Source organism: Pseudopodoces humilis, chromosome 31 (assembly GCF_049639895.1).
Source record: "Pseudopodoces humilis isolate 2021_Gansu_Grassland_sample_001 chromosome 31, ASM4963989v1, whole genome shotgun sequence".
Classification (NCBI taxonomy): Eukaryota; Metazoa; Chordata; class Aves; order Passeriformes; family Paridae; genus Pseudopodoces; species Pseudopodoces humilis.
Window position 1 is genome coordinate 1,294,925 of NC_142230.1, and position 20,620 is coordinate 1,315,544.

The 20,620-nt window shown below is 55.0% G+C and overlaps 1 protein-coding gene across 3 annotated transcripts; it reads left to right on the top strand.

The window, feature by feature from the left end:
* Positions 1-1,768: 1,768 nt before the first annotated feature.
* Positions 1,769-20,511, top strand: OTUD7B (OTU deubiquitinase 7B). Of its 3 annotated transcripts, none has more exons than XM_005533470.3 (12): positions 1,769-1,847; positions 7,829-7,952; positions 8,134-8,304; positions 8,448-8,666; positions 12,187-12,288; positions 12,676-12,803; positions 13,190-13,302; positions 13,878-14,005; positions 14,609-14,758; positions 15,213-15,327; positions 15,993-16,077; positions 16,669-20,511. In XM_005533470.3, exons 2-12 carry the CDS (start codon positions 7,880-7,882, stop codon positions 17,950-17,952), a joined length of 2,568 nt encoding a protein of 855 aa, XP_005533527.2. In that variant the 5' UTR covers positions 1,769-1,847; positions 7,829-7,879; the 3' UTR covers positions 17,953-20,511. The 3 variants fall into 3 exon arrangements, with proteins under 3 accessions (XP_005533527.2, XP_014117489.2, XP_087924612.1); XM_014262014.2 differs by having other exon boundaries at positions 1,769-1,843; XM_088068486.1 differs by lacking the exon at positions 1,769-1,847 and adding an exon at positions 2,008-2,026.
* Positions 20,512-20,620: the final 109 nt, after the last annotated feature.

The following is a 20,620-nucleotide window of genomic DNA, read 5'->3' on the forward strand; positions in this document are numbered from 1 at the left end:
CCTTCACTAGTGAAATGAGTTCCATGCAAAATCCTGGTCTCCCTCCTCCAGTGCCATCTGCTCCTCCATCCTTATCCCCTCTCTCCACCCCTGATCCTCTTTATGGCCTCTCCTAACTGATCCAAATGTCCCCCAGCATATCTGGCTGAATCACTGTGCTCGGGGAGACCAGGTTCATGTCCCTCCATCCCTGTGGTGTCCTGTGTGGGGCAGTTGTCCCCACTGCCTTGCCCTGTGTGTGGCTCTGGAGGGACCAGCAGCACCAGCAGCACTAAGGCCCCCGCTGGTTCCTCAGTGGTAAATTCACAACAAAACCCTTTTGCTCAATCTGGGAATGGTTCTAACTGGAGCTGTCAGAAATGAGATGGGATTTTATGTCTGTTTAACACTGTGCTGACCCCTCACCATGGCTCCAGCAGGAGCAGATGGGATTAGGGTGAGATGGAATGGGCAGGGATCACTCTGGAGCGTGGGGAGCACTCTGGAGAACACGGAACACTCCAGAGCACAGGGACACTCTGGCCCCTTGCTGAGCACCAGGGACATCGGGCAGGATCCACTGTGTGGACAAACAGTGCAGCCAGCAGGGACAAACCCTGTGCCTGTCCATTCTGTGCTGGACATTTCCCTGCCCAGACACACAAACAATCCTTTTGTGCAGGACGCAAACAAGGGCAGGTTCCTGGCAGGACACAAAGAATGGATTCAACATCGGGATCAGCTGAGCTGTGCGCATGACGTGGCCTGTTTGCCACCAGCCCCAGCAGCCCCTGGCGCCCACTGGCCCAGGCCCTGGCCCACCTGTGTTTTCCTAAGAGAAAACCTGGAGGTTTTCTCCAGGAAGGAAGAAGAAGGCTGAGTGGGAGGTGGACCAGGGGGAAAATACACCAGCAATGGCTTCATGGGAGCTGGGCCAGCACTTCCTGGCACATCCTGACACAGCTGGTGGCACCACTAGCCCCCTGCTCTGGCCACCAGATGCCCCGGTCTGGCACAGGGCTGGGACACGTTGTTATGCCCCGCTGCCGTGGGCACCCACAGCCCAGGGAATGCCAAGCCCTCGGCACAGGGAATGTGGGGCACTTGGGCCATCCCACCAGCTCTGCAGCTGCTGCCCCACTCAGCATTGCTCCCGCGCCGTGGGCGAGGAACAGGAAGCTTTCCACGGTAGGGAAAGCGATGTCCAGACAGAATCAGGCTCAGGGAGCAGGTGGTGCCCCTCACCCTCCGGGGCTGGCGTTTCAACCGCACGCAAGGGGCACAGACCCCACGGAAGGGGCTACCACTCCCAGTCTCAGGCCTCACAGTGGGAGGGATTGCAGACCCTTTAAATGGGCTCTCAGGCCCCATCAAAGGCGTTACTGACCCCATACAGACGTTACTGATCCCATACAGGGGTTTCAAGCCCCTCAGCTGGGTCTCAGACCCCTCACGGGGTCTCGCGCCCCTCACGGGGTCTCGCGCCCCTCACGGGGTCTCGCGCCCCTCACGGGGTCTCGCGCCCCTCACGGGGTCTCGCGCCCCTCACGGGGTCTGGGTCACGCCGCCAGGGGGCGCTCTGCCCCCCAGTGCCGTGCGCGCGCGGTGGCGCCCCCGGTGGGCGGGGCCGGGCCTGGCCCTGCGCCGCCATTGGCCCCTCCCGGCACGGCCGCGTGCGCCCGCCAAAGCGTTCCGGGCGGGAACGGGGGTGGCGGCGCGTTCCGGGTGGCGCGTTCCGTTCCGCCTCCCCCCCCCCCCCCCCCCCGCCCCGGGAGCGGCCTCAGCGGCGGCGGCGGCGACGGCGGCGGGAGGGCCCGGGGGCCGCTCCGGGCCGGGCCGTGCCAGGCCGCCCATGGAGTCTCTCGTAGGTAACGGCGGGCCCCCGCTCGGCCTCGGGAAAGTTTTGGCGGGGCCGGGCCTTGGGGCGGCGTCGGCAGCGCCCGCGGGGTCATGGCGCGGCCCCAGGGGGCGGCGAGGGCGCGTCCCGGTGTCGGTCTCGGGATGCGGGTTCTGGGGCCGGTCTCGGTGGTCGTCCCGGCGTACGAGGGTGGGTCCCGGGGTGCGGGGCCCGGCTGCGGGTCCCGCCTCAGCCCGGGGAGCTGCGGGGCCGGGGCCGGGGGGCTCCCCCCGCCCGTTCCCGGTGCGGAATCCCCTGGGCTGTCCCGCCGCTGGAGCCACCGCCAGGGGAGGGGACGACCCCGCTGCCCCTGGGGCAGGGGAGTGACATTTTCCTGGTCCCGGCGACTTGGGGCGAAATAATTGTCCTCTTGGTACTTTATTTTCCCTGGGAGCGCCGGGATATGCGGACGGCTGCCCGGTCCAGGCTGGGGTCGCTCCCGGGGTCCCTGGCCGAGCGGGGAGAGCCGGGGCCGGGCTCGGGTCCGTCGGCAGCGAAACACGAGCTCAGAAACAACCCTGCGAGTCCCGATCCGTGAGGAAAGGGAGTTCCTCTTCTGGCTGATTCCCCGCTGCCTCGCCGGTCTCCGTGCTGTCGATGTGAGCGAGGAGCAGCTCCTGGCCCCAGCCCCGGCCGATCCCCAGTTCCGGGGAAACTGTTCCGAGGCCTTGGCAGTCACTCATGGTAGCGGGACGGAGCCTCTCAGGAGCTGGGTTGGATCTCAGTGCGCCGGGAATGCTGCGGGACCCCTCGGCTTTCCTGTCTGTGAAAGGGGTACTTGGGGTGGCTCCGGGCAGGAGCCGGCCATCTCCGGGTTCCTAAAGGCCTTGTCTGCTGAAGTCATGGAGCTGGAAAGTCCAAACTTCCAGCCGGGATTCTTCACTCTGAATCACTGGCACTGCTGGGTTTTATCTTCCTGACCTGGCACATGTCCATGCTGAGTCGTTCTTTGGGGAAATGGGATGTTTAAGCTACCTAAAGGTGGTTTTGTGCTAAGGAAACTTCTGAAGTGGAGGTGGTGTGGCCACTTGTGGATGCAGTGTTGGATGTGTCTGAAGGGGCAGCTGTCAGGATACACATCCTGCATCTCCCGTGTGTGCTTCAGGTGTGAGACCCTTGTCAGCCCCTGGTGTGGGCAGGAGCATCCAAATTCCACTGGGATGGAGCACGGCTGGGGATGGGAAAAGGAGCCATGTGCCCACATCGCTTAAAATTTAGGACTCTGCTCTTCCCGGTGCCTTAGTATAGATTGTTTTGGTTTTCTGTTGGAATTTATTTAATTTTCTGCTGGTATTTGTAGTGAATCCGTGCCACTCAGTGCCAGGATGTGGCTCTTCTGTCTGTGGGGGAGTGCTGGGAGATGCTCTGGCCCTCAGTTGGCACTTCAGCTCTCCCAGTCCTGAGTTACACCCTGAACTCATCCCTGCAAATGACTGAAAATGGATTTTCCTTGTGGGAGGAGCATTGGGTTGAAATATTCTGGGGAGAAAATGCGCGGAACTGGTGATGAAGCTGCTGTGGCCTCGATTGCAGAGGGGACACTTGGAGCATCCCCCCGGGATACAGGCAAGGACAGCGTGTGCCAGGCCCAGCTCTTGCAGAGAACCAGGCTGGAAATAGTCACGGCCTGGTTTAGGGAGAACTTGGCTCAAAGGGAATTTCTTTGGTGCAGACACTGAGAGAACTGAGTTCGTTGTCAGTGTTTCATTAGAGAATCCTATGATTTTGGGAGCAAGAGGAATTGATAACCAAGAGGGATAATGATGGTGGGACAGAGCCTGGATTTGATGGAGCTGCTGTGTTTGTTCAGCTTTTATCTGTCTTGGAGGTGTCAATCTGGTGGGGTCTTCAGCCCAAGGTTCAGGATAACCCAGGTATTGGGAGGAGCCCAGCTGTGTCTGGAGCACTGGGAAGCAGCTGGAGCTCTGGAAAAAACAGGATAAAGCTGTTCATTGAAGCACTGAAGCTTTATAAAAACGGTATGATTTCCATAACTGTCGCTTCACTCCCGTTCTTGACTCGTGAGCACCAGCGTGGTTTTAGGAGTCCCTTTACCCTGCTGGGAAAGCTCATTTGCAGGGATTATGTGCTGTCCTTTTGGATTGTGCTAAAACTCTGCCGGAGGTTCCAGAGCCTGCGGTTCCCAGAATGGTAAATCTTGGAGAGCTGCTCCTGCCACAGCCACAGAGCCACATCCAGCACTGCCACAGCTGCCTGTGCCATCTGTTCCCCAGCATCTCCATTCTTCCCTCTTGGACTGGCTTCCTTCTGCACTCATAGCTCCCCTCCTTTGGGCTGGGGGGCTGGTGAGCTCCACGGGCGTCCTGCACCATCAGTTTTATCAGGAATAGCAGTTTTTAGAGATGATGATGATAAGCCGGGTTGATTCCCGTCCTGGAAGAGGCAGGAGCATGGTCTGTGGCCCATCCAGCGCTTCCGGACGGAGCTTAGTGAGCACAGCACAGGTGTCAGGTCAGGACGGGAGCCGTTAATCTAATCTCGGCGCGGCGTGCGGCTGTTCTGGCGGCGTTAGGTAACCTGCTGGGCCAGGACAGGGATGTGGGATGGCATGGAGGCAGCCCCCCGTGTTCTGGGGAGCAGCAGGAAGCTAGAAACCTCCTTCAGGAGCATCAGGACACGCTCGCTTGGACCTCATGGAGAAGCTCATTTTTCTCATTGTTACTCCAATAGGGCCCAAGTGAGAGCTGCTCCCATGTCCCACCTGCAGGTCCCAGCATGGCCTTTCCCCTCGGGACCCCCTGCTTAGCACTGAGTGCTGCCAAATCCCCGGGCTTTGGAGGATTTGGGCTTTAGGAGTTTGATATATGCTGGTTTGCCACTCTGCTGCAGCTCTCCAATGTTGGGAGCAAAAACATCCGTGTGGATCTGGCAGGATCAAATTTCCCATGGATTTGGGCACCTCCTGCCTCACCTGAAGCTCACTGAGGGTCTGGCCTGAGGTTCCCCGTGTCCCTGTGGGGATGGGATGTGGCGGAGGGGCTGGGCTGGGAGGAGAGCCCTGGGAGTGGAGTCCTGGCTCCCAGCTTGGTTCCTGCCCTCAGCAAAACATCACGTGGCAGATCTAGGAGAGAGACATCAGAGTTTGCTGCTCCTGAAATATTTCTGGAAGTCTCTTTATAAACATGCTGGAGCCACCGGTTGTGGCCGACCTTGGGTCAGGATTTGGCCCTAACAAAGAGAATTATTTCCTGTTTCTGCAGTATGTTCAGCACGATTGAAATTTAACAAAATAAGGGAATTAAAGCCCCATAAATTCCAGTCTGGATCTTTGAATGGATCTGATTTTGCTGCTTCACATTTGGTTCTGGTGAACTGCTTCACTTTAGTGTTCCCAAAGGTTTATTTCCCCCAGGATGGAGCCGAGTGACACTGAGCTCTTGGACCTTGTGTCCTCTTGAATTCCTCCCTTGGTTTCCTGATGATGTCAGGGCAGGGAGTGCAGTGCTGCAGGGAGGGCCAGGATGTTCTGCTGCTCTTGGTGAGTCTCTTCCCAAACCTGGCATGTGACCATTGGAGTTGCCCTGGGAAAGGCCATAGACAGAAAGAGAGAGGAGGCTCCGGGGGGTTTTATGACTTTCCCCTTATTTTGGGTGGACATTTGTTGTTAAGAGTCTGAATTCCTATTAGGAAGGATTTGCAGGGTGCTGGGATTGGCTGAACCTGGCTTTGTCCCATTCCCAGAGGCGGAACTGGGCAGATTCCTGCTGCCTGGAAGGCTGAAGGTTGGTGTCAGTGCTGGGTGGATCTGCTGGCATGTTGGGATAGGGTTCTCATGGGCGTGAGACCGTGGAATGCTGTTTGCATGGAGCTGCAGCTCCTGGTCCAAGCGACGTGTGACTCCAGCACAGCTGATCACTCCTCACTTCCATCAGGAGTGTTAGTTACTGTGCTCAGGCCCTGTGGAAGTGTGGGGGGATATTTGTTAAACATTTGCTGAAAAGCCTGCTGGTGTGTCCTGCAAAGAAATGTTGGGATCACCGGGATCACAGGAACAACTGGGCTTAGTCCTAAATAGATGTTTTCCACATATTTCTGGTTGGAATGTGCCAGGAACACTCACTTTGGATTACACCCAGCCGTGCTTCATCCCCATGTGCTCCCAGGGGCTTTGGGGCATGCTCAGCACCTGCTCCATTGCTGGGGGATGGATTTGCAGTTGTGAATCTCCTGGGGCTTGGATTTCCTACCTGGGCTCATATTTCCAACCTGTTCTGGAGGGAGGGAAGAGGAGAGAGCATTTCCCTTCCACAAGGAAAGGGAAATAATCAGTAACTCTGGGGTGGGGACATTTCTCTGTCCGAACCCTCAGTAAATCTCCAACAATCCATCACTGCCTTGTTGGACCCAGAGTTTTCCATCTGTGTTTTCCCTGGCATTTTTTTGCACGCGGGAGTTCAGAATGCCAAGGATGAGGGGGTGGGATGTGCTTCTTGTTCCCTCCCCAAACCTCCACTGCGTCTGCTGAGTTTTCATTTTCATTGGAATTCCACGCCCACCTGAAGGACGTTTTACCCATTATTGCAGCCAGTTTCATCCTGGAGCTGCCGCTTGTTCCTGCAGCTCTTGCCAGGGATTAGAGGATCCAAACGTGCGACTCCTAATTAGGGATGTTCCCTAAATTGGTGGAGTAAGAGCAGGAATCACTGCCAAATTGTGCTCCTGGAATGCACTGGGCTTTGGCATCACTTCTTGCAACGCAGCTCCCGGCTTGCTCCAGCAGGGAAGGAATACAGAGGTTTTCTGGGAGGAGGAACTTAATAGCCACACTATGGGAGTGGGAATGGTGTTTTTCCAGCAAAGCCAGGAAATTTTAGGTTAAAGACTGGATGTAACGGTTGGCTTGTGGGGAGTTGTGCTGTTAGGGAATTTCACCCGCCTTTAAGGATAATCTTGGAAAAAAACATTTCAAGGCACCCGGGGGGTTTTGCCCATCTTTAGGGATAATCCTGAAAAAGAGACTTTATTTCCTGGGTACCAGGAAAACAACCAGATTTGTTCATATTCAACACAATCCTGAAGTTTGCTCTTATGCTCAGTACACCAGCAGCTCCCTCTGCCAGCCTTCCCAGATTTTCCCCTTCCAGATTTTCAGCTCAGCATAAATTTTTTTACCATTCTTTTCTGTTCCTCGATGGCAGAATTTTTATCGTAGACTTTAACTGCAAAACCCCAAATTCCATGGAGCACTTTGCTGATCTGGACTCCTATGGATGAGGCTGCTCTTCCTTTCCCTCTCTGCCCTGAGGAATGCGGAAAATCAGGATTTGAAGGCATGGCAGGAGCACACGCCTTCCACAGGCTCAGAACCTGACAAAATCCAGATTTACGAATAGATCTGTGGTTTTGTTCCCTTCTGGGAAGGAGCTCTGGAGTCAAAGGAGCCTGGCAAGGGGCTCTGGAGTGGAAAGGAGCTCTGTCTGGGCGTTGATTTTTTTCTGCAAGAGGAATTGGGATTGTTTCATTTGGTTTGGCTTGTTTTTTGGCTTGAAAGGGGCTTTTTAAAATGTATTTTCCTTAGGACACATCTCCTAGTTCTAGCATTTTGTCCTTACTTCCCCTTCCCTGCCTCACAGCTGGGGTGCTTGGAGTGGAATGGGAGAAGGATCTGCTTCCTGTAAATGTACAGGAGAAACTTCCTGCTCTCTCATTGCTCCCAAATACTCATTTATTATATAATTTATTCCTGGATCCTTATTCCTAATTTGGAAAGAAAAGCTCCACCACCTTTGAGATTAGAATTGGGTTTAGTTTGTGAATTTTCCAAGGAAATGCCCATTGCTGGTTACAGCAAAGTGGGTGTTGTTCTTGCCATTCCCAAAGAATGACCCAGCAGTCCTAAGCACAGTTAATTTTCGGGGGAGGTTTGCATCCCCCTCAGCTCATTCCCGACCGGGATGTGCAGTCCAGGCGTGCTCTTGGTGTCGTTCCCAGACTGATGCCGAGGAGCCGATCCGGTGCCGCTGACTCCATCTGGCCTCGGCTATGGACATCGTCCTGTCGGATTTTGTCCGCTCAACAGGGGCAGAGCCGGGGCTGGCCAGAGACCTCCTTGAAGGTATGGAAAACTGGGAATAATGAGGGAAGTGCCCGGGGTGGCTGATGGTGAGCCAGGAGGAAGAAGGGTTGGAAGAGGGTGAGGGAGCTGGGGTCAGAATAGTTTCCGACACGGATGTTTAGGAAGTGCCTCGGTTTCCGTGCCGGGTGAGGGGGACCAGCGCTGCTCCCTTCCCATCCAGGCAAGAACTGGGACCTGAGTGCGGCGCTGAGCGACTTCGAGCAGCTCCGGCAGGTGCACGCTGGGAACCTCCCGCACTCCTTCAACGAGGGCCGCGGGGCCCGGCCCCCGGAGCGGGAGGTGGCGCGGCCGGGGAGGCCCCCGCTGCAGCGCCAGGATGACATCGTGCAAGGTCAGGGTCCTGGAGCCAGAGGCATCTCCCAAATCCCCATGCCAGAGTGATCCGCTCACTGCCAGAACCGCGGAGCTTTGGTGCTGGCCGGGATTTGCTGCTCCTGCCCCACTTTGCTGTTTGCTCTTCCTTCTTTCCCCTAGAGAAGCGCCTGTCCCGAGGCATCTCCCATGCCAGCTCCACCATCGTGTCCCTGGCCCGTTCCCATGTCTCCAGCAATGGCAGCAGCAGCGAACACCTGCTGGAGATGCCCATCTGTACCTTCCAGCTGCCCGACCTCACCGTGTACTCCGAGGATTTCCGCAGCTTCATCGAACGGGATCTTATTGAGCAGTCCATGCTGGTAGCACTGGAGCAGGCTGGTGAGTGCTGGATCCATGCTGGTGGTGTGTGCCGTGCGCAGCTGGGCAGTGTCACCCATGGGAGCACCCTGGGATATCACATGAATGCAACAGGGAACATTCCAGCATTTTTATGACCTGGTGCAAGGGCTGAGTAGGAGCCACTTCCCTTCACCCATGGAACCTGAGTGTAAATAACCCAGGGCTGTTACCACTGTGCACAGTTGAGAGGGAAAACACCCCAAAACTGGCATTGTCTCACCCTTGGAGCATCCCAGTGCTCCATCCTGCCCATCCCACGGAGAGACTGGGAAAAGGGAATTCCTGTGTAACACGTTCTGCTGACAGATTCTGCATTGATCACAGACCCTGGAGGTTGATGCTGCTGCTCCAGTGCCTGCTGGGTGCCTGGAGAGGAACCCCCTGCTTTGCTTTCCATCAGGTTCCTGAAGAGCTGCCAGGGGGTCTGTAAATGAGGGAACGAGGGACATTCGTGCTGGCAGGGAAAAACCTCATCCCTGGAACCAGGATGGTTCCCGTGGGCAGGGGCAGGATGCTGTGAGGGATCTCAGGAGGGTTTACAGCCCCCGCTGTTCCCGTGGTGCTGCACATACCAGAAAACACGTTATCCTTAGGGATAACAGACACTCTGGGGGCCCAACTTCTCCCTCTCCTGCTCAGGAGTTGCTGTAAGAAATATTCTCATGTTTTGGGAATGAGCACTTGATCCCAGCGATCCCATTACACTGTCACGCCCTGCGGTGACAGCAGCTGCTGGCTCTGGTGCAGATAAACCCCAGATCTCATCCCAGCAGAGCCAGGGGTTGGGTTCCTGTGTCCCAGCACAAACGGGGTGCGGGGCTGGGGGTTACTGGGTGCTTCATCCGTGGGCTGGGGGCACTTCAGGTGTGCTGAGATGCCATTAATGAGAAGGAATTTAGAAATTCAGTTTCAGAAAATGCCTTTCGGAGACTTGAATGTCTGTGGGTTGTTATAAATGAATGTTTTGTCTGTAACAAAGGGCTGTAGTGCAGCTATGAAATATTCCAAGCTGGATTCCAAGTAGGGTTTTGAGCCTGGTGCTGTGATATACAGAGACTCCAGTTATTAATTTAGCACACGTCCTTAGGGGATTAAGGAAATATTTTATAGCCCAATAAATGTTCATATCCTCTTCCCCATGTATTCAGACGTCTTGTTACACCATTGTGGCAGAGTAAGTGCTTTAAAAGTGGCTGTAAACTTCAATGAGATCCTCTGGGAATGCTTTGAATGTGCTCGGGGTGGTATGGAAAGGTGGTGCAGGTGGAATCTTGGCCCTCAGTGGAGCCTTGGCATCCTTTGACACAAACCCTTGTGGATCAGGAATCAGGCCTTGCTTGCTCTGAGTTGGGAAGCTGCAGAGTGGGTTTGCTTGTGGCACACGGGGAGGAGAAGTCCATGGTGCCTCACCTGAGGATATTGGGGGAAAAAAAATCATGAAGAACTGAAAGATCCTGATCCTGGTCCTTCACCTGTACCAGGGAGAAACCCCCGCTGGTCTCTGGTTGCCACACAGGGCAATGAACGGTGTCTGTGTTGGATCCCTGGGACGCTCCCTGTGTCACCAGCGAGAGTGGATTCCCGGTAGCCCTGGGGAAGCCATTTGTGGTTTGGATGAGGCAATCCTCCCTTCAGGCTGGGCAGAGCCATCAGCTCCTTCCCATTGCCCTGACCTGTTCAGGTGGCTCCTGCTGGAAGATACGATGGGATTTCCCCAAACACCCTGTGGGGACAAACAGGTGTTCTGTGGGGTAATGTAGGGTCACGGTGCTGGATGCAGAGGGAGCTTCTGGATGCCAATGGACTTCTCCTGTGTGCAGATCTGTTGCCACCATGGCCGTTCTGGGAAGATCCCTCAGGCTCCTAAATCCAGCTGATTTCCCTGCAGAGCTCTCAGGGCTGGCTCTTAGGAGCCAGACACAGAGAAATGTGTTGTTTTCGATACTTCTGGGCAGCCTCTTGGCCTTTCCGCCGCCTCGATGGGAGCAAAACATTGGGAGGAGGGCTGGGCGTGCAGTTCCTTTGGAGACGACTTCTCTTGCGTAACTGGAGTCAGTGCAAACACTGGGCACAGAAATACCTCTCCAAGGTGTGTCCCCTCAGATCTGACTTGGGCAGAGGTCGCGCAGCCTCCGAAGCACCAACCAGACATGCAAACTTCATGGAGAAGAGCATCAAATCCTGCAGGAATGAGGAAAAATGGATAAGAAGGAGCTCTCGGTGCTGCCCCAGCAGAGTTACGTGTGGGACAGCTCCTGTGAGGCGCTGCGTTTGCTCCCCTGGCCCTGGGCCACTTGGCCAGGCTCCCGACTCCTCCGTGCCAGGAGTGTATTGTTGGGAATATTGAGGGAACAGCCGGCTTCTCCTTGCAGAGCCATTGTCCCAGGCTCAGTGTGGAACGCTCCCAGCTCTGGCGGGTCCCTTTCCTGGCGCTAGGGACAGGAACAACCTGCCTGTGTCATGCTGAACCTCGTGGGTTTTGTTTTCTAGTGTTTGGGGATGTTTTAAACACTGTTTTCTGCATTCAGTTCCTCTCCAGCTGCCCTGCCTGAGGTTTCCCAGCAGTCCTATGTCTGTACTGGGATCCCTGCTCCAGAGGAAGGAGAGGCTCTTTGGAAACGATGGGAAAGGGCTGGTTTCCTGCAGGAGAAATTTAAATACAACTTGGAAACCTAAACAGCCTCATCCAGCCAAAAAACTGCCTGTTACACAGGATCCAAAAATCCTGGAAAAATACGGCAGCCAAGGAGGGATGTTGAGGGCAGGGCAAGATACAGACCGGGGCTTCAGAGTCCTGATCCAGCCCGGCTTCGCTCCCTTGGGAAGGGCTGAATCTACAGCCACATTGGGCTCACTGGGCATTTTTCCCTGCCTTCTATTTTTAGCTGCTCTTGACTTGAATCACCACAATGACCCAAAATTCCCAGTCTAAAGTGCTGTCGGTTTGTATTTGCAGCAGGAAAGCTGCTGGGATCAGCAGAAATCCTGGAGTATTCTGCCTAAAAAACAATGAGCAGGGAAACCCGGCCATGTGAGAGTTGAAACTGGAGGGACTTGGTTCCAAGAAGCAGAAAAAGGCTAGTTTTCCTTGGAGAAGTTGTTTGTGCTCCTGGACACATTTTCAGCCTGATGGGTTATGGGGAGGGAAATAAGGGGGGTGCGGGAAAAACAGATGGAGGAAAACTGGTCTGGGTGGAAGTCCTGGCTCCTGTTTGTGTCTAATTCTGATATGTGTGACCCCAAATTCAGCCCACTCTTTTCCTGGCATCCCTGGGGAGTTTTTCAGCTCCAGCCTCCTCCTTTTGTTGCTTTGTCACTGTCCTGGCTCTTCCCCCCCCAGTCCTGGGATGGGTCTGTACCTTCCCACCTGTCCAGGCACTCCCCCACTGGTTCAGCTGCTTTTTGGCTGTGGTTTCAGAAGGGCTGAGCCCCTCAGTGCCCCGCAGGGTTCCCTAGTCCGTGTTATGCCATGGTTTCATGCTCTCCCAAATTTCCCCAGGGCGTCTCAACTGGTGGGTGACGGTGGATCCAAGCTGCCAGCGGTTGCTGCCCCTGGCCACCACTGGCGATGGGAATTGCTTGCTCCATGCTGCCTCCCTGGGTAAGGCTTGGCTTAATCCCCAGGGAAACAGCCAACCAGTCCCTGGACAAGAGCCCAGATCCCCCTTTGGGAGCAGGACCCACCCGTTCTGCTGGGAATCCAGGATGCCGCTGCTCCTCTAGCTGCAGCAGCATTGGTGGGCAAGAGCAGTCGCAGTGCTCGGGCTCTGGGAGTGGGGTGGTTTGAAGGGAAGGGGCTGCCAGCAGCTTGTATGTTTCTCAAATCCTTCTCCCCCTCTGTCTGGCAAGTTTCCCTGGATTGCTGAAGGAAATGTGGGACAATGGAGCAGCCCCTTCCCTTCTCTGGTGCATCTGTGCAGGGAGCTCAGTGGGTCAGGGAGTGACACTAGCCCTTCCTGACCTTTCAGTCCGTTCCTTCTCCCTGCAGGTATGTGGGGCTTCCATGACCGGGATCTCATGCTCCGGAAGTCCCTCTACACCCTGATGGACAAGGGAGTGGAGCGGGAAGCGCTGAGGCGGAGATGGCGCTGGCAGCAGACGCAGCAGAACAAGGAGGTGGGAGCCAGCTGAATGCTGCTTTGGGCCCTCTTTGCCAAGGGGAACATCCTGTGGGCTGGGAGGTGCTTCCTGTCGGGTCTGGAATTTTGGGCAGCTCCCTGCTGTGCCACTGGACTGTGCTGTGGTAAAGGGTGTCCTGCAGTCAGAGCTGTAGCAGAATGAAAAGGTCTTGGGACAAGTGACAGGACAAGGGGAATGGATTTAAATTGAGAGGGGAAGTTTGGATGAGTATTGGGAAGCACTTTTGAGGACGTGGTGCACAGTATGTTGATTGTTTTTGCATAAACCCATAGAGGAAAGTTGTGCTGTGAGTATAAACCTGCGCTGGAGCAACTGGAAGAGTTTCACTTGGAGGATTTTGGGTTCTTTTTGCTGTTTTTCAGTCTGGCCTGGTTTACACGGAGGAGGAGTGGCAGAAGGAGTGGAATGAGCTGATCAAATTGGCATCCAGTGAGCCCCGCGTGCACTACGGCACCAACGGCGGCGGCTGCAGCGGGTACGGAGCAGAGAGCACATCCAGGTGTAAAACAGGGAATGTATTCCCTCAGGGCACAGCTCTCATGCTGCTCCAGGGCAGGGCAGTGGGTCTGTGGTGCTCTGTCTCATTGGGGTGTCAGGGGAAGGACAAAGGATCCCGAGGAAACACAAGGCACATAGAGCATCCCAGGAAAGGATTTTGGTGCTGCACAGCCTCTTCTGTGGAGTAGCACATGGACTGAGTAGGGAATGAATCGTTTCCTTATGTTGCTTGCTCTGAAATGAGAGAGTAACCCAGAGTTCTTGCCATCTCATTTCTGTTTCAAAGACACCTCCCTGCCACTGCTGTCCAGCTCCTTAGGTAAGGGACTCCCAGCAATGCCAGGCAGCAGCTGGGTGTTCCTTGGGCACAAGCCCTTGTCTTGGAGCAGGACGTTTTGGGAATCCACACCCTAAACCCTTAGATTAGTGCTGAGATCAGCCTTAGGGCTGCCCACCCACCTCTGTGTGGCTGACTGGGAAATCTCCTCCTGGTGTTGCAAAGCAAATGATTGAATATCCAAGGGAGGGCATTCAACTTCCCCTTTCCCCAAGGGTGGAGAGCTCAGAGGAGCCTGTGTACGAGAGCCTGGAGGAGTTCCACGTCTTTGTCCTGGCCCATGTGCTAAAGAGACCCATCGTGGTGGTGGCAGACACGATGCTGCGGGACTCGGGCGGCGAAGGTGAGACCTGCCTCACTTCCCAAAGCCTCTCTGATCTGTCCCCCTTTCCTTTCCACCCTGTATTTTCTTGGGGCCTCTTTGCCCTGAAGGCTGGACCTGGAATTGGGAATGGCACAGGGGGGAAAATTGACCTGCTACCGGTGAACCCACAGAGGGGTCAGGGCCAGGCTTGGCTCCCAACCCAATTCCTGCTCCTTTAAGAGCATCCACACAAGGTTTTTTCTTTCTTCTACCTCTTTTGCTCCTACACACACATCTAGATATGGGAAATTCCGTTCCCTGGGTGGTGGATTTTCCACCATCAGCTTCAATTTCCTGTCAGAGAAGGTTAATCAATTTCCATCATTCTGTGGGCAAAGTTTGTCTTGTGGGGGAGTGGAGGGCTTTTTATAGAAAATGCCAGTTTATTCTACATTTTAAATCCTACTGATGTAAAATAAACATCTGTTTTGGGTTGTGGTTTTGTTTAATGTCCCCTTTGAGGACAGATAATTGCAGGTGAGCCCTCAACTGAGGCAAATGTCTCATTCTGGCAGTTGCAGCACAAACAACTCTGAACTCTTGAACCTGTGACCAGAACTAACCGCTCTTGTTTCTTCCCAGCATTCGCCCCAATTCCCTTTGGGGGGATCTATCTGCCCCTGGAAGTCCCAGCCAACAAATGCCACCGGTCTCCGTTGGTTCTGGCTTATGACCAAGCCCATTTTTCTGCCCTGGTCTCCATGGAGCAGAAGGAAAACACAAAGGATCAAGGTGGGTGATGAGATTCAGGTGAACAAAGCACTGAGCAGGAGTACTCGGGGGTGCTGGGGGGGAAAAGCTGGCCAGGACCCATCAACATGCACTGTCAGCCCAGAAGACCAACAGTGTCCTGACCTTGGAGCCCTTCCAGTGCCCAAAGGGGCTCCAGGAGCTGGGAGACACTTGGGACAGGGGCCTGGAGTGGTGAGACACGGGGAATGGCTTCCCACTGACACAGGGCAGAGTTAGATGGGATATTGTGAAGAAGCTCTTCCTTTGAGGGTCATGAGGCATTCCATGGTGCTCTGAAGAGTCCATGGTCCCAAGGACTGGCAGTCACTGGGATTTGCCGTGAGGCCATTCCCATCAGAGGTGACGATGCTCCTGGTGGGTGCTCAGAGTTGGCTCCAAGTGTGGAGTATTTGTCCTTTTGGGCTGTAAACGTGACATTTCTGTCCCGGGGCAGCTGTGATCCCCCTGACAGACTCTGAGCACAAGCTGCTCCCTGTGCACTTCGCCGTGGATCCCGGGAAGGAGTGGCAGTGGGGGAAGGACGACAGTGACAATGTCAAGCTGGCCAGGTTGGTGATCTGCAGGTGATCCGGGGTGAGGCTCCACTGAGGGTCTGGGTGATCTGCAGAGCAGAGGCTGACGGGGTCAGTCCTGACCCCAGCTGGGATTTCTTGTGGTGGATGAAAGTTGTGCCCAGGGAATGACACTCTTCATGGGATGGAGCAGCTGTTCCTTCATTTTCCTTCGTTTTGATATGATTTGGGTGGGCCAGTGATATCTCACAAGCTTTATTCCCACATATTGTGAAGCTCTGGGCATAGCTCAAAACACTGCCAGAAGTGGAGGATCTTCTGTCACAGTAGCACAACAAAGGTGCATTTTTCCATTCTCCACCAAATCCCTGTGTTGTGGGTCCCTAGAGTGGGGAGGGGGTGGCCAGCAAACCATGCCTGGTTTGGGTGAGACTTTGGGCAGGTCTCACCATGGTTTGGTCCCGGAAGTTCCTATGTCTGAGGCAGAAGCATTTTGTTTCCAACACTGAGGAATCTGATTTCTCCCTCTGGGTTTTCATTGAAAAGAATGCTGCATAATTGTCCCTTCTGTTGGACCTGCTGTAGGAAAACACCCATTTAGATACATAACACAAGGAATAATGTAAATATGGGGGGAGATACTTCCAGGTGGGAAATGGAAAATGGCTCTAACCTGTGGATTTACTCTGCTCCAATGCCAGCGTGACGCTGTCGCTGGAAGCCAAACTGCACCTGCTGCACAGCTACATGAATGTCCGATGGATCACGTTGCCTTGTGACATGCAGGTAAGGGGACCAGGGGGATCTTCTTTACCTATTAATTATTCAACCCTCCTCTCTACAGCAAAGCTGGTGTAGGGCCTTACCTGGGGGCTCTGCCTCCTGTGGGGTTCTGTGCCCACAGGAATTGTGGCTGATTCTGCTCAGAGAGCAGGGAAGTGACTCAGTTTTGCAGCTGGGCGCCTTTTCCCTGGAGTTTTCCATGCCTCATTTCAGTCTTCACATGTCCCAGAAGCCCCTATGCCCCTCAGGGATGCCCCATGTTCCAAACAGATGGGAGCTCTTCGTTCACGGCCACCTTGAGACTGGGACAAGTCTCACCCCCCTCTTCCCTGGCTTTGCATCTGAAACCTCGAGCAAGTGGAGGCATCATAGAATTACAGAATAGAATCATAAGATCCTGGAGTAGCTCAGGTGGAAGGGGTGCCACAGGGATATTTAAAGATGTGCAGGATGCACCAGGGACACAGTGAATGTGTCCGGATGCTGTCCCCTCCGTGTTCCAGGCAGCACCACCTCCTTTGCTTCATGTTCCACCTGAAAATATTTACCCAAGGAGTTTCTAGATTTTGATATTTGTCTTTCCTTCCTCCCCAGGCGCCTCTGGCTCAGCCAGAATCCCCCACGGCCTCCGCAGGTGATGACCCTCGCTCGGCAGCAGAGTCAGGCGAGTCGGACAAGGAGTCAGTGTGCAGCAGCTCTGCCAGCAACGGGGGCACCAGGGCGGGCAAGGACAGGGAGAAACCAAAGAAAGAGCGGGAGAAGGAGAAGGATAAAAAACGGGCAGACTCGGTAGCCAACAAGCTGGGAAGCTTCGGGAAGACTCTGGGCAGCAAACTAAAAAAGAACATGGGGGGCCTAATGCACAGCAAAGCTGTGAAGGGCAGCATGAGCAATGGGCAGGGAGACACCCTGGAGAAGAAGAAGAAAGGATCTCTGAAGACACGGAAAGACAGCAAAGAGGAATGTTCCCCAGGAGACTTAGCTCCTGCAGAGAAAACGTGTCCAGGTAAAGCAGCCCTGGAGAAGCCGTCAGATCCCTACAAGTACAGCAGTGACGTGCGGCTGAGCCTGAGCATCCTGCGCGCGGCCATGCAGGGCGAGCGCAAGTTCATCTTCGCCAGCCACCTCAAGACCAGCAGCCGGCACCAGTTCCAGGAGGAGATGATCCAGAGGTACCTCCTGGATGCTGAGGAACGTTTCCTGGCAGAGCAGCGGCAGAAGGAGGCGGAGAAGAAGGCTCTGGGCAGCGCTGCCCCGGCCAAGAGGCCAGAAGGGGAGGTGGGTGCCCAGCGGAGCGAGGAGGTGATGCCAAGCCCCGTGTTCTCCCAGCCACCCCCCACCTACCCTCCCCAGCCCCTGGAGCCAGCCGTGGCTGCTAAAATAGCCGCTTTTCCCGCCGGCTATTCCGGCGTTTTCACCTTCCCCAGGCCCTCCATGGGCAGTGCTGAGGGGCTGCACCCACCCAGCTGCCCTGAGGGCCGGCGGCAGCTGGCGGGGGGGCCCTGTGGGAGCCTCCCCCCCTATGCCACCCTGCCCCGGCACCACCAGGGCCGGCTCGGCCCCTGTCCCCCCGGCCCTGCCCACCTGGGCCGGCTCTCCCCCACGGACATGGACACCCAGCCTCCCTTCCCTGCGGAGTGCGAGGGCTCCGGCTGCCTCCCCCCGCACAGCAACGGCTGCCGGGAGTTCCTCCAGCAGGACAAGGCAGGAACAGCAGATAAAATGAGAAGCCAAGCCCTCTACAACATCCAGCAGACCAAGTGCAAACAGCCCAACTGCAGCTTTTATGGACACCCAGAGACTGGGAATTTCTGTTCCTGCTGTTACAAGGAGGAGCTGCGGCGCAGGGAACGGGAGGCGCTGGTGCACAGGTTCTGATGCTCCCCCTGTGCGGATCCGGACCCCTGGAATGTGGGGGATGCGATAACAGAGATCCAGTTTGGTTTTACACCCACCCACGCTCCTCTCCCACTCTGCAGGAGGTGGGAGCAGGCGTTCGGCCAGATGGGCGTGGGGCTGGTGGGATTGACGGGGGGCAGGAGGGAGAGAGGGGGGAAACCAGCCCCTGCTTTCCCAGAGCCCCTGCGAGGGAGGAGGAGGAGGAGGAGGAGGATTCCCAGGGGTGCCTGGGGACAGTGGGGGCTGCTCGGGTCGGAGCACAGGGTGAGAGGGGAGAATTCCTCAAAAACTCAATAAAGCAGACCAAAGCTTTGGGAGTGGGCAGGGGGAGCAGCTCCCACCGGGTCCTTCCCGCTTCCTGACCACCTGGGACGGAGCAAAAATGCCCCATTTTGAGCGTCACAAACCTTTTAATGGAATTTTTTAACACTGGTTTTATTCTGTATTTCTTCTTGCTGGTACTGAGCGACACCGTGTTGGAGTTGGACATTGGTGAGGTGAGGTGGGATGACTCCGAGCACCAGGATGGGCTCAGGGCTCTGTCCCCCCCTCTCCTACGGATGAGCTCAAGTCTGGTTTTAAAATGTTGTTTTTAAACCCTTTCTGAGGCGGGGGGAGCCAGGGGATTGGAGGTTTCTCTTCCTGTGCAGAACCCCCAGCCCACAGGAGAGCTGAGGTGAGATCCTGGGTCAGCATCTCCTGCCAGGAATTCCCAGTGGTGTGGGGCAAATCCCCCAGGAATACCCACTGGGAAGGGGTCCCAGAGCACCCCCAGTCCCGGGGTGGAGCCGGGGGGTCACAGCCCCATGTAACTCCTACTTGAGCACAGCTACTCTGTACTACCTCTGATCCTGATTAACTCGGCTCCGTTGTGCTGAGCCACCAACTGACCTTTAGGCTGCGGAATTAATCCATATTTTTGATAACAGGGCTAAAAAGCAGAACAATAAGGTAAAATCCTCCTGTGACTAACGTCCCGCGCCATTCCTGACCCCATCCCAGCTCCCTGGCTCCCAGGGTGGGATTCACTTTAGCACTGCGATGTTTGCACAGAATTCCTTGGGTTTTTTGGTAACTGCAGCTTCCAAACTGGGCCTGATCCTGCACAGAGTGAGGTGCAGCATTTCCTATCACATGGAAATAAAACAGGAGTTATATTCTTCAGCCAGAGCTTTACAACATTCCCTTGATTTTATTTTTGGGTTGATTTTCCAGAAGGCATCAAGCTCTGCAACCCCTTCCTGCCCATGGCCATATCCAGGAGAAGGGATGGGGGCCTGGGCGGAGGAGCTGGAAGTGTGCTGAGCTTGGGGGATCACCCGGTGCCTTACACTTGGCCCTAAAAATGTTAATTTAGACCTAAACCCCCCTGAATTAAGGCCTTTCCTACACCTAAATGCCCCCAAATAAGGCCTTTCCTAGTGGGATCCTAACACTTTGAGACCAGCCAGCAATGCTCCTTGTCTGCAGATTTTTACATCCAAATTTCAGACACCCCAGGGATGGTTTGACTCCAGTGTGAGTTGTTTTCCCTGGTTTTATAAAATCCCTGAGCATGGCTGAAGCTGTGGGAAGGGGAGGGTGTGACACCCACTCTAGCTGGCTCCTTACCTCCAAACAAATTCCACATTTCTCCCTCAAACTGCAGGAATTCCAATGGACTTTAACCCCGGGGCAAGGGACATGCAGTACTGGTTAAGTGGCACAGGCTCTGCCCCTACTTGGTTCACCCTAAATTTTAAGCTGAAATGGTTAAAACCCACCCCAAACCCTACACTATTTATGGGAACTTGGTTTAAATTCCGGTTTTTGATGTTTATTTTTCCCAAAATCGGAGCAGCAGCTTTATTTTGGCATCCCGGAAGCAGCGGGAGCAGGGATGCCCCAGGGCACGGGAGGGAAGGCGGGAGGTGCTTCATCACTTGTTCCTTGGGTTTTGGGGAAGTTTCTCTCCTGTTTGGTTAGCTCCATCCCAGTGGATGCTGGGCTTGGGTGGGGATGGGAAGCCCCCAGAATTCCTCGCTGATTTGGTGGGGAGGAGAGAGAGGGAGAAGGCAGAAAACCTGTAGGAAAAGCACCAGTCCTGGAAGGGAAACTCAAAAACTGGAGAAGCACCAAACCTGCCCCCAGGAGGGATTTTTCCCTGGAGATGGGGAGACTGTGGTGTGACCCCAAGGTCAAACTAAGTGCACTTACTGGTTGCTGCCATCGGATCCTGGTGGAGGAAAACTTTGTCTATCAGCGTGTGTAAAACCCATTAATGAGATTTGATTTGATTTTATTAGATTCACCTTCGCCATTCCCCAGCCTCTTGGCAGGGGAGACTGGGGCACCTTTGGATCTCACTAACATGACACTGAGTGAATTAATTATGCAGTGGTTTATTCAAACCCCCCCCCTTTTTTTTTTAATTAATTCCAGATTAATTGGTGGTATTTGGCCTCCTGATGAACAGGGCCAGAGCGTTGCACTTGGGCTGTACCTGTGGCCTCATTGTGGCACCACAGACTCTGACAATAAAAACCTTCAGCAGATGCACCTGAGGCTCCTTTATCCCCTCACCCCAAGGCCTCTGGGCATCCCCAATTCTATCCTGGGGCTGCTCCTCATCCCCTTCTCCATCCAATTATTGGGATTTTTGGGTTAT

Excerpts from the sequence above, each read along its gene's own strand:
- OTUD7B (XM_005533470.3), top strand. The coding sequence starts at position 7,880 with ATGGACATCGTCCTGTCGGATTTTGTCCGCTCAACAGGGGCAGAGCCG. Across the intron at positions 14,759-15,212 it reads GGAAAACACAAAGGATCAAG|CTGTGATCCCCCTGACAGAC; the intron begins GTGGGTGATGAG and ends GTCCCGGGGCAG. Across the intron at positions 15,328-15,992 it reads GACAATGTCAAGCTGGCCAG|CGTGACGCTGTCGCTGGAAG; the intron begins GTTGGTGATCTG and ends CTCCAATGCCAG.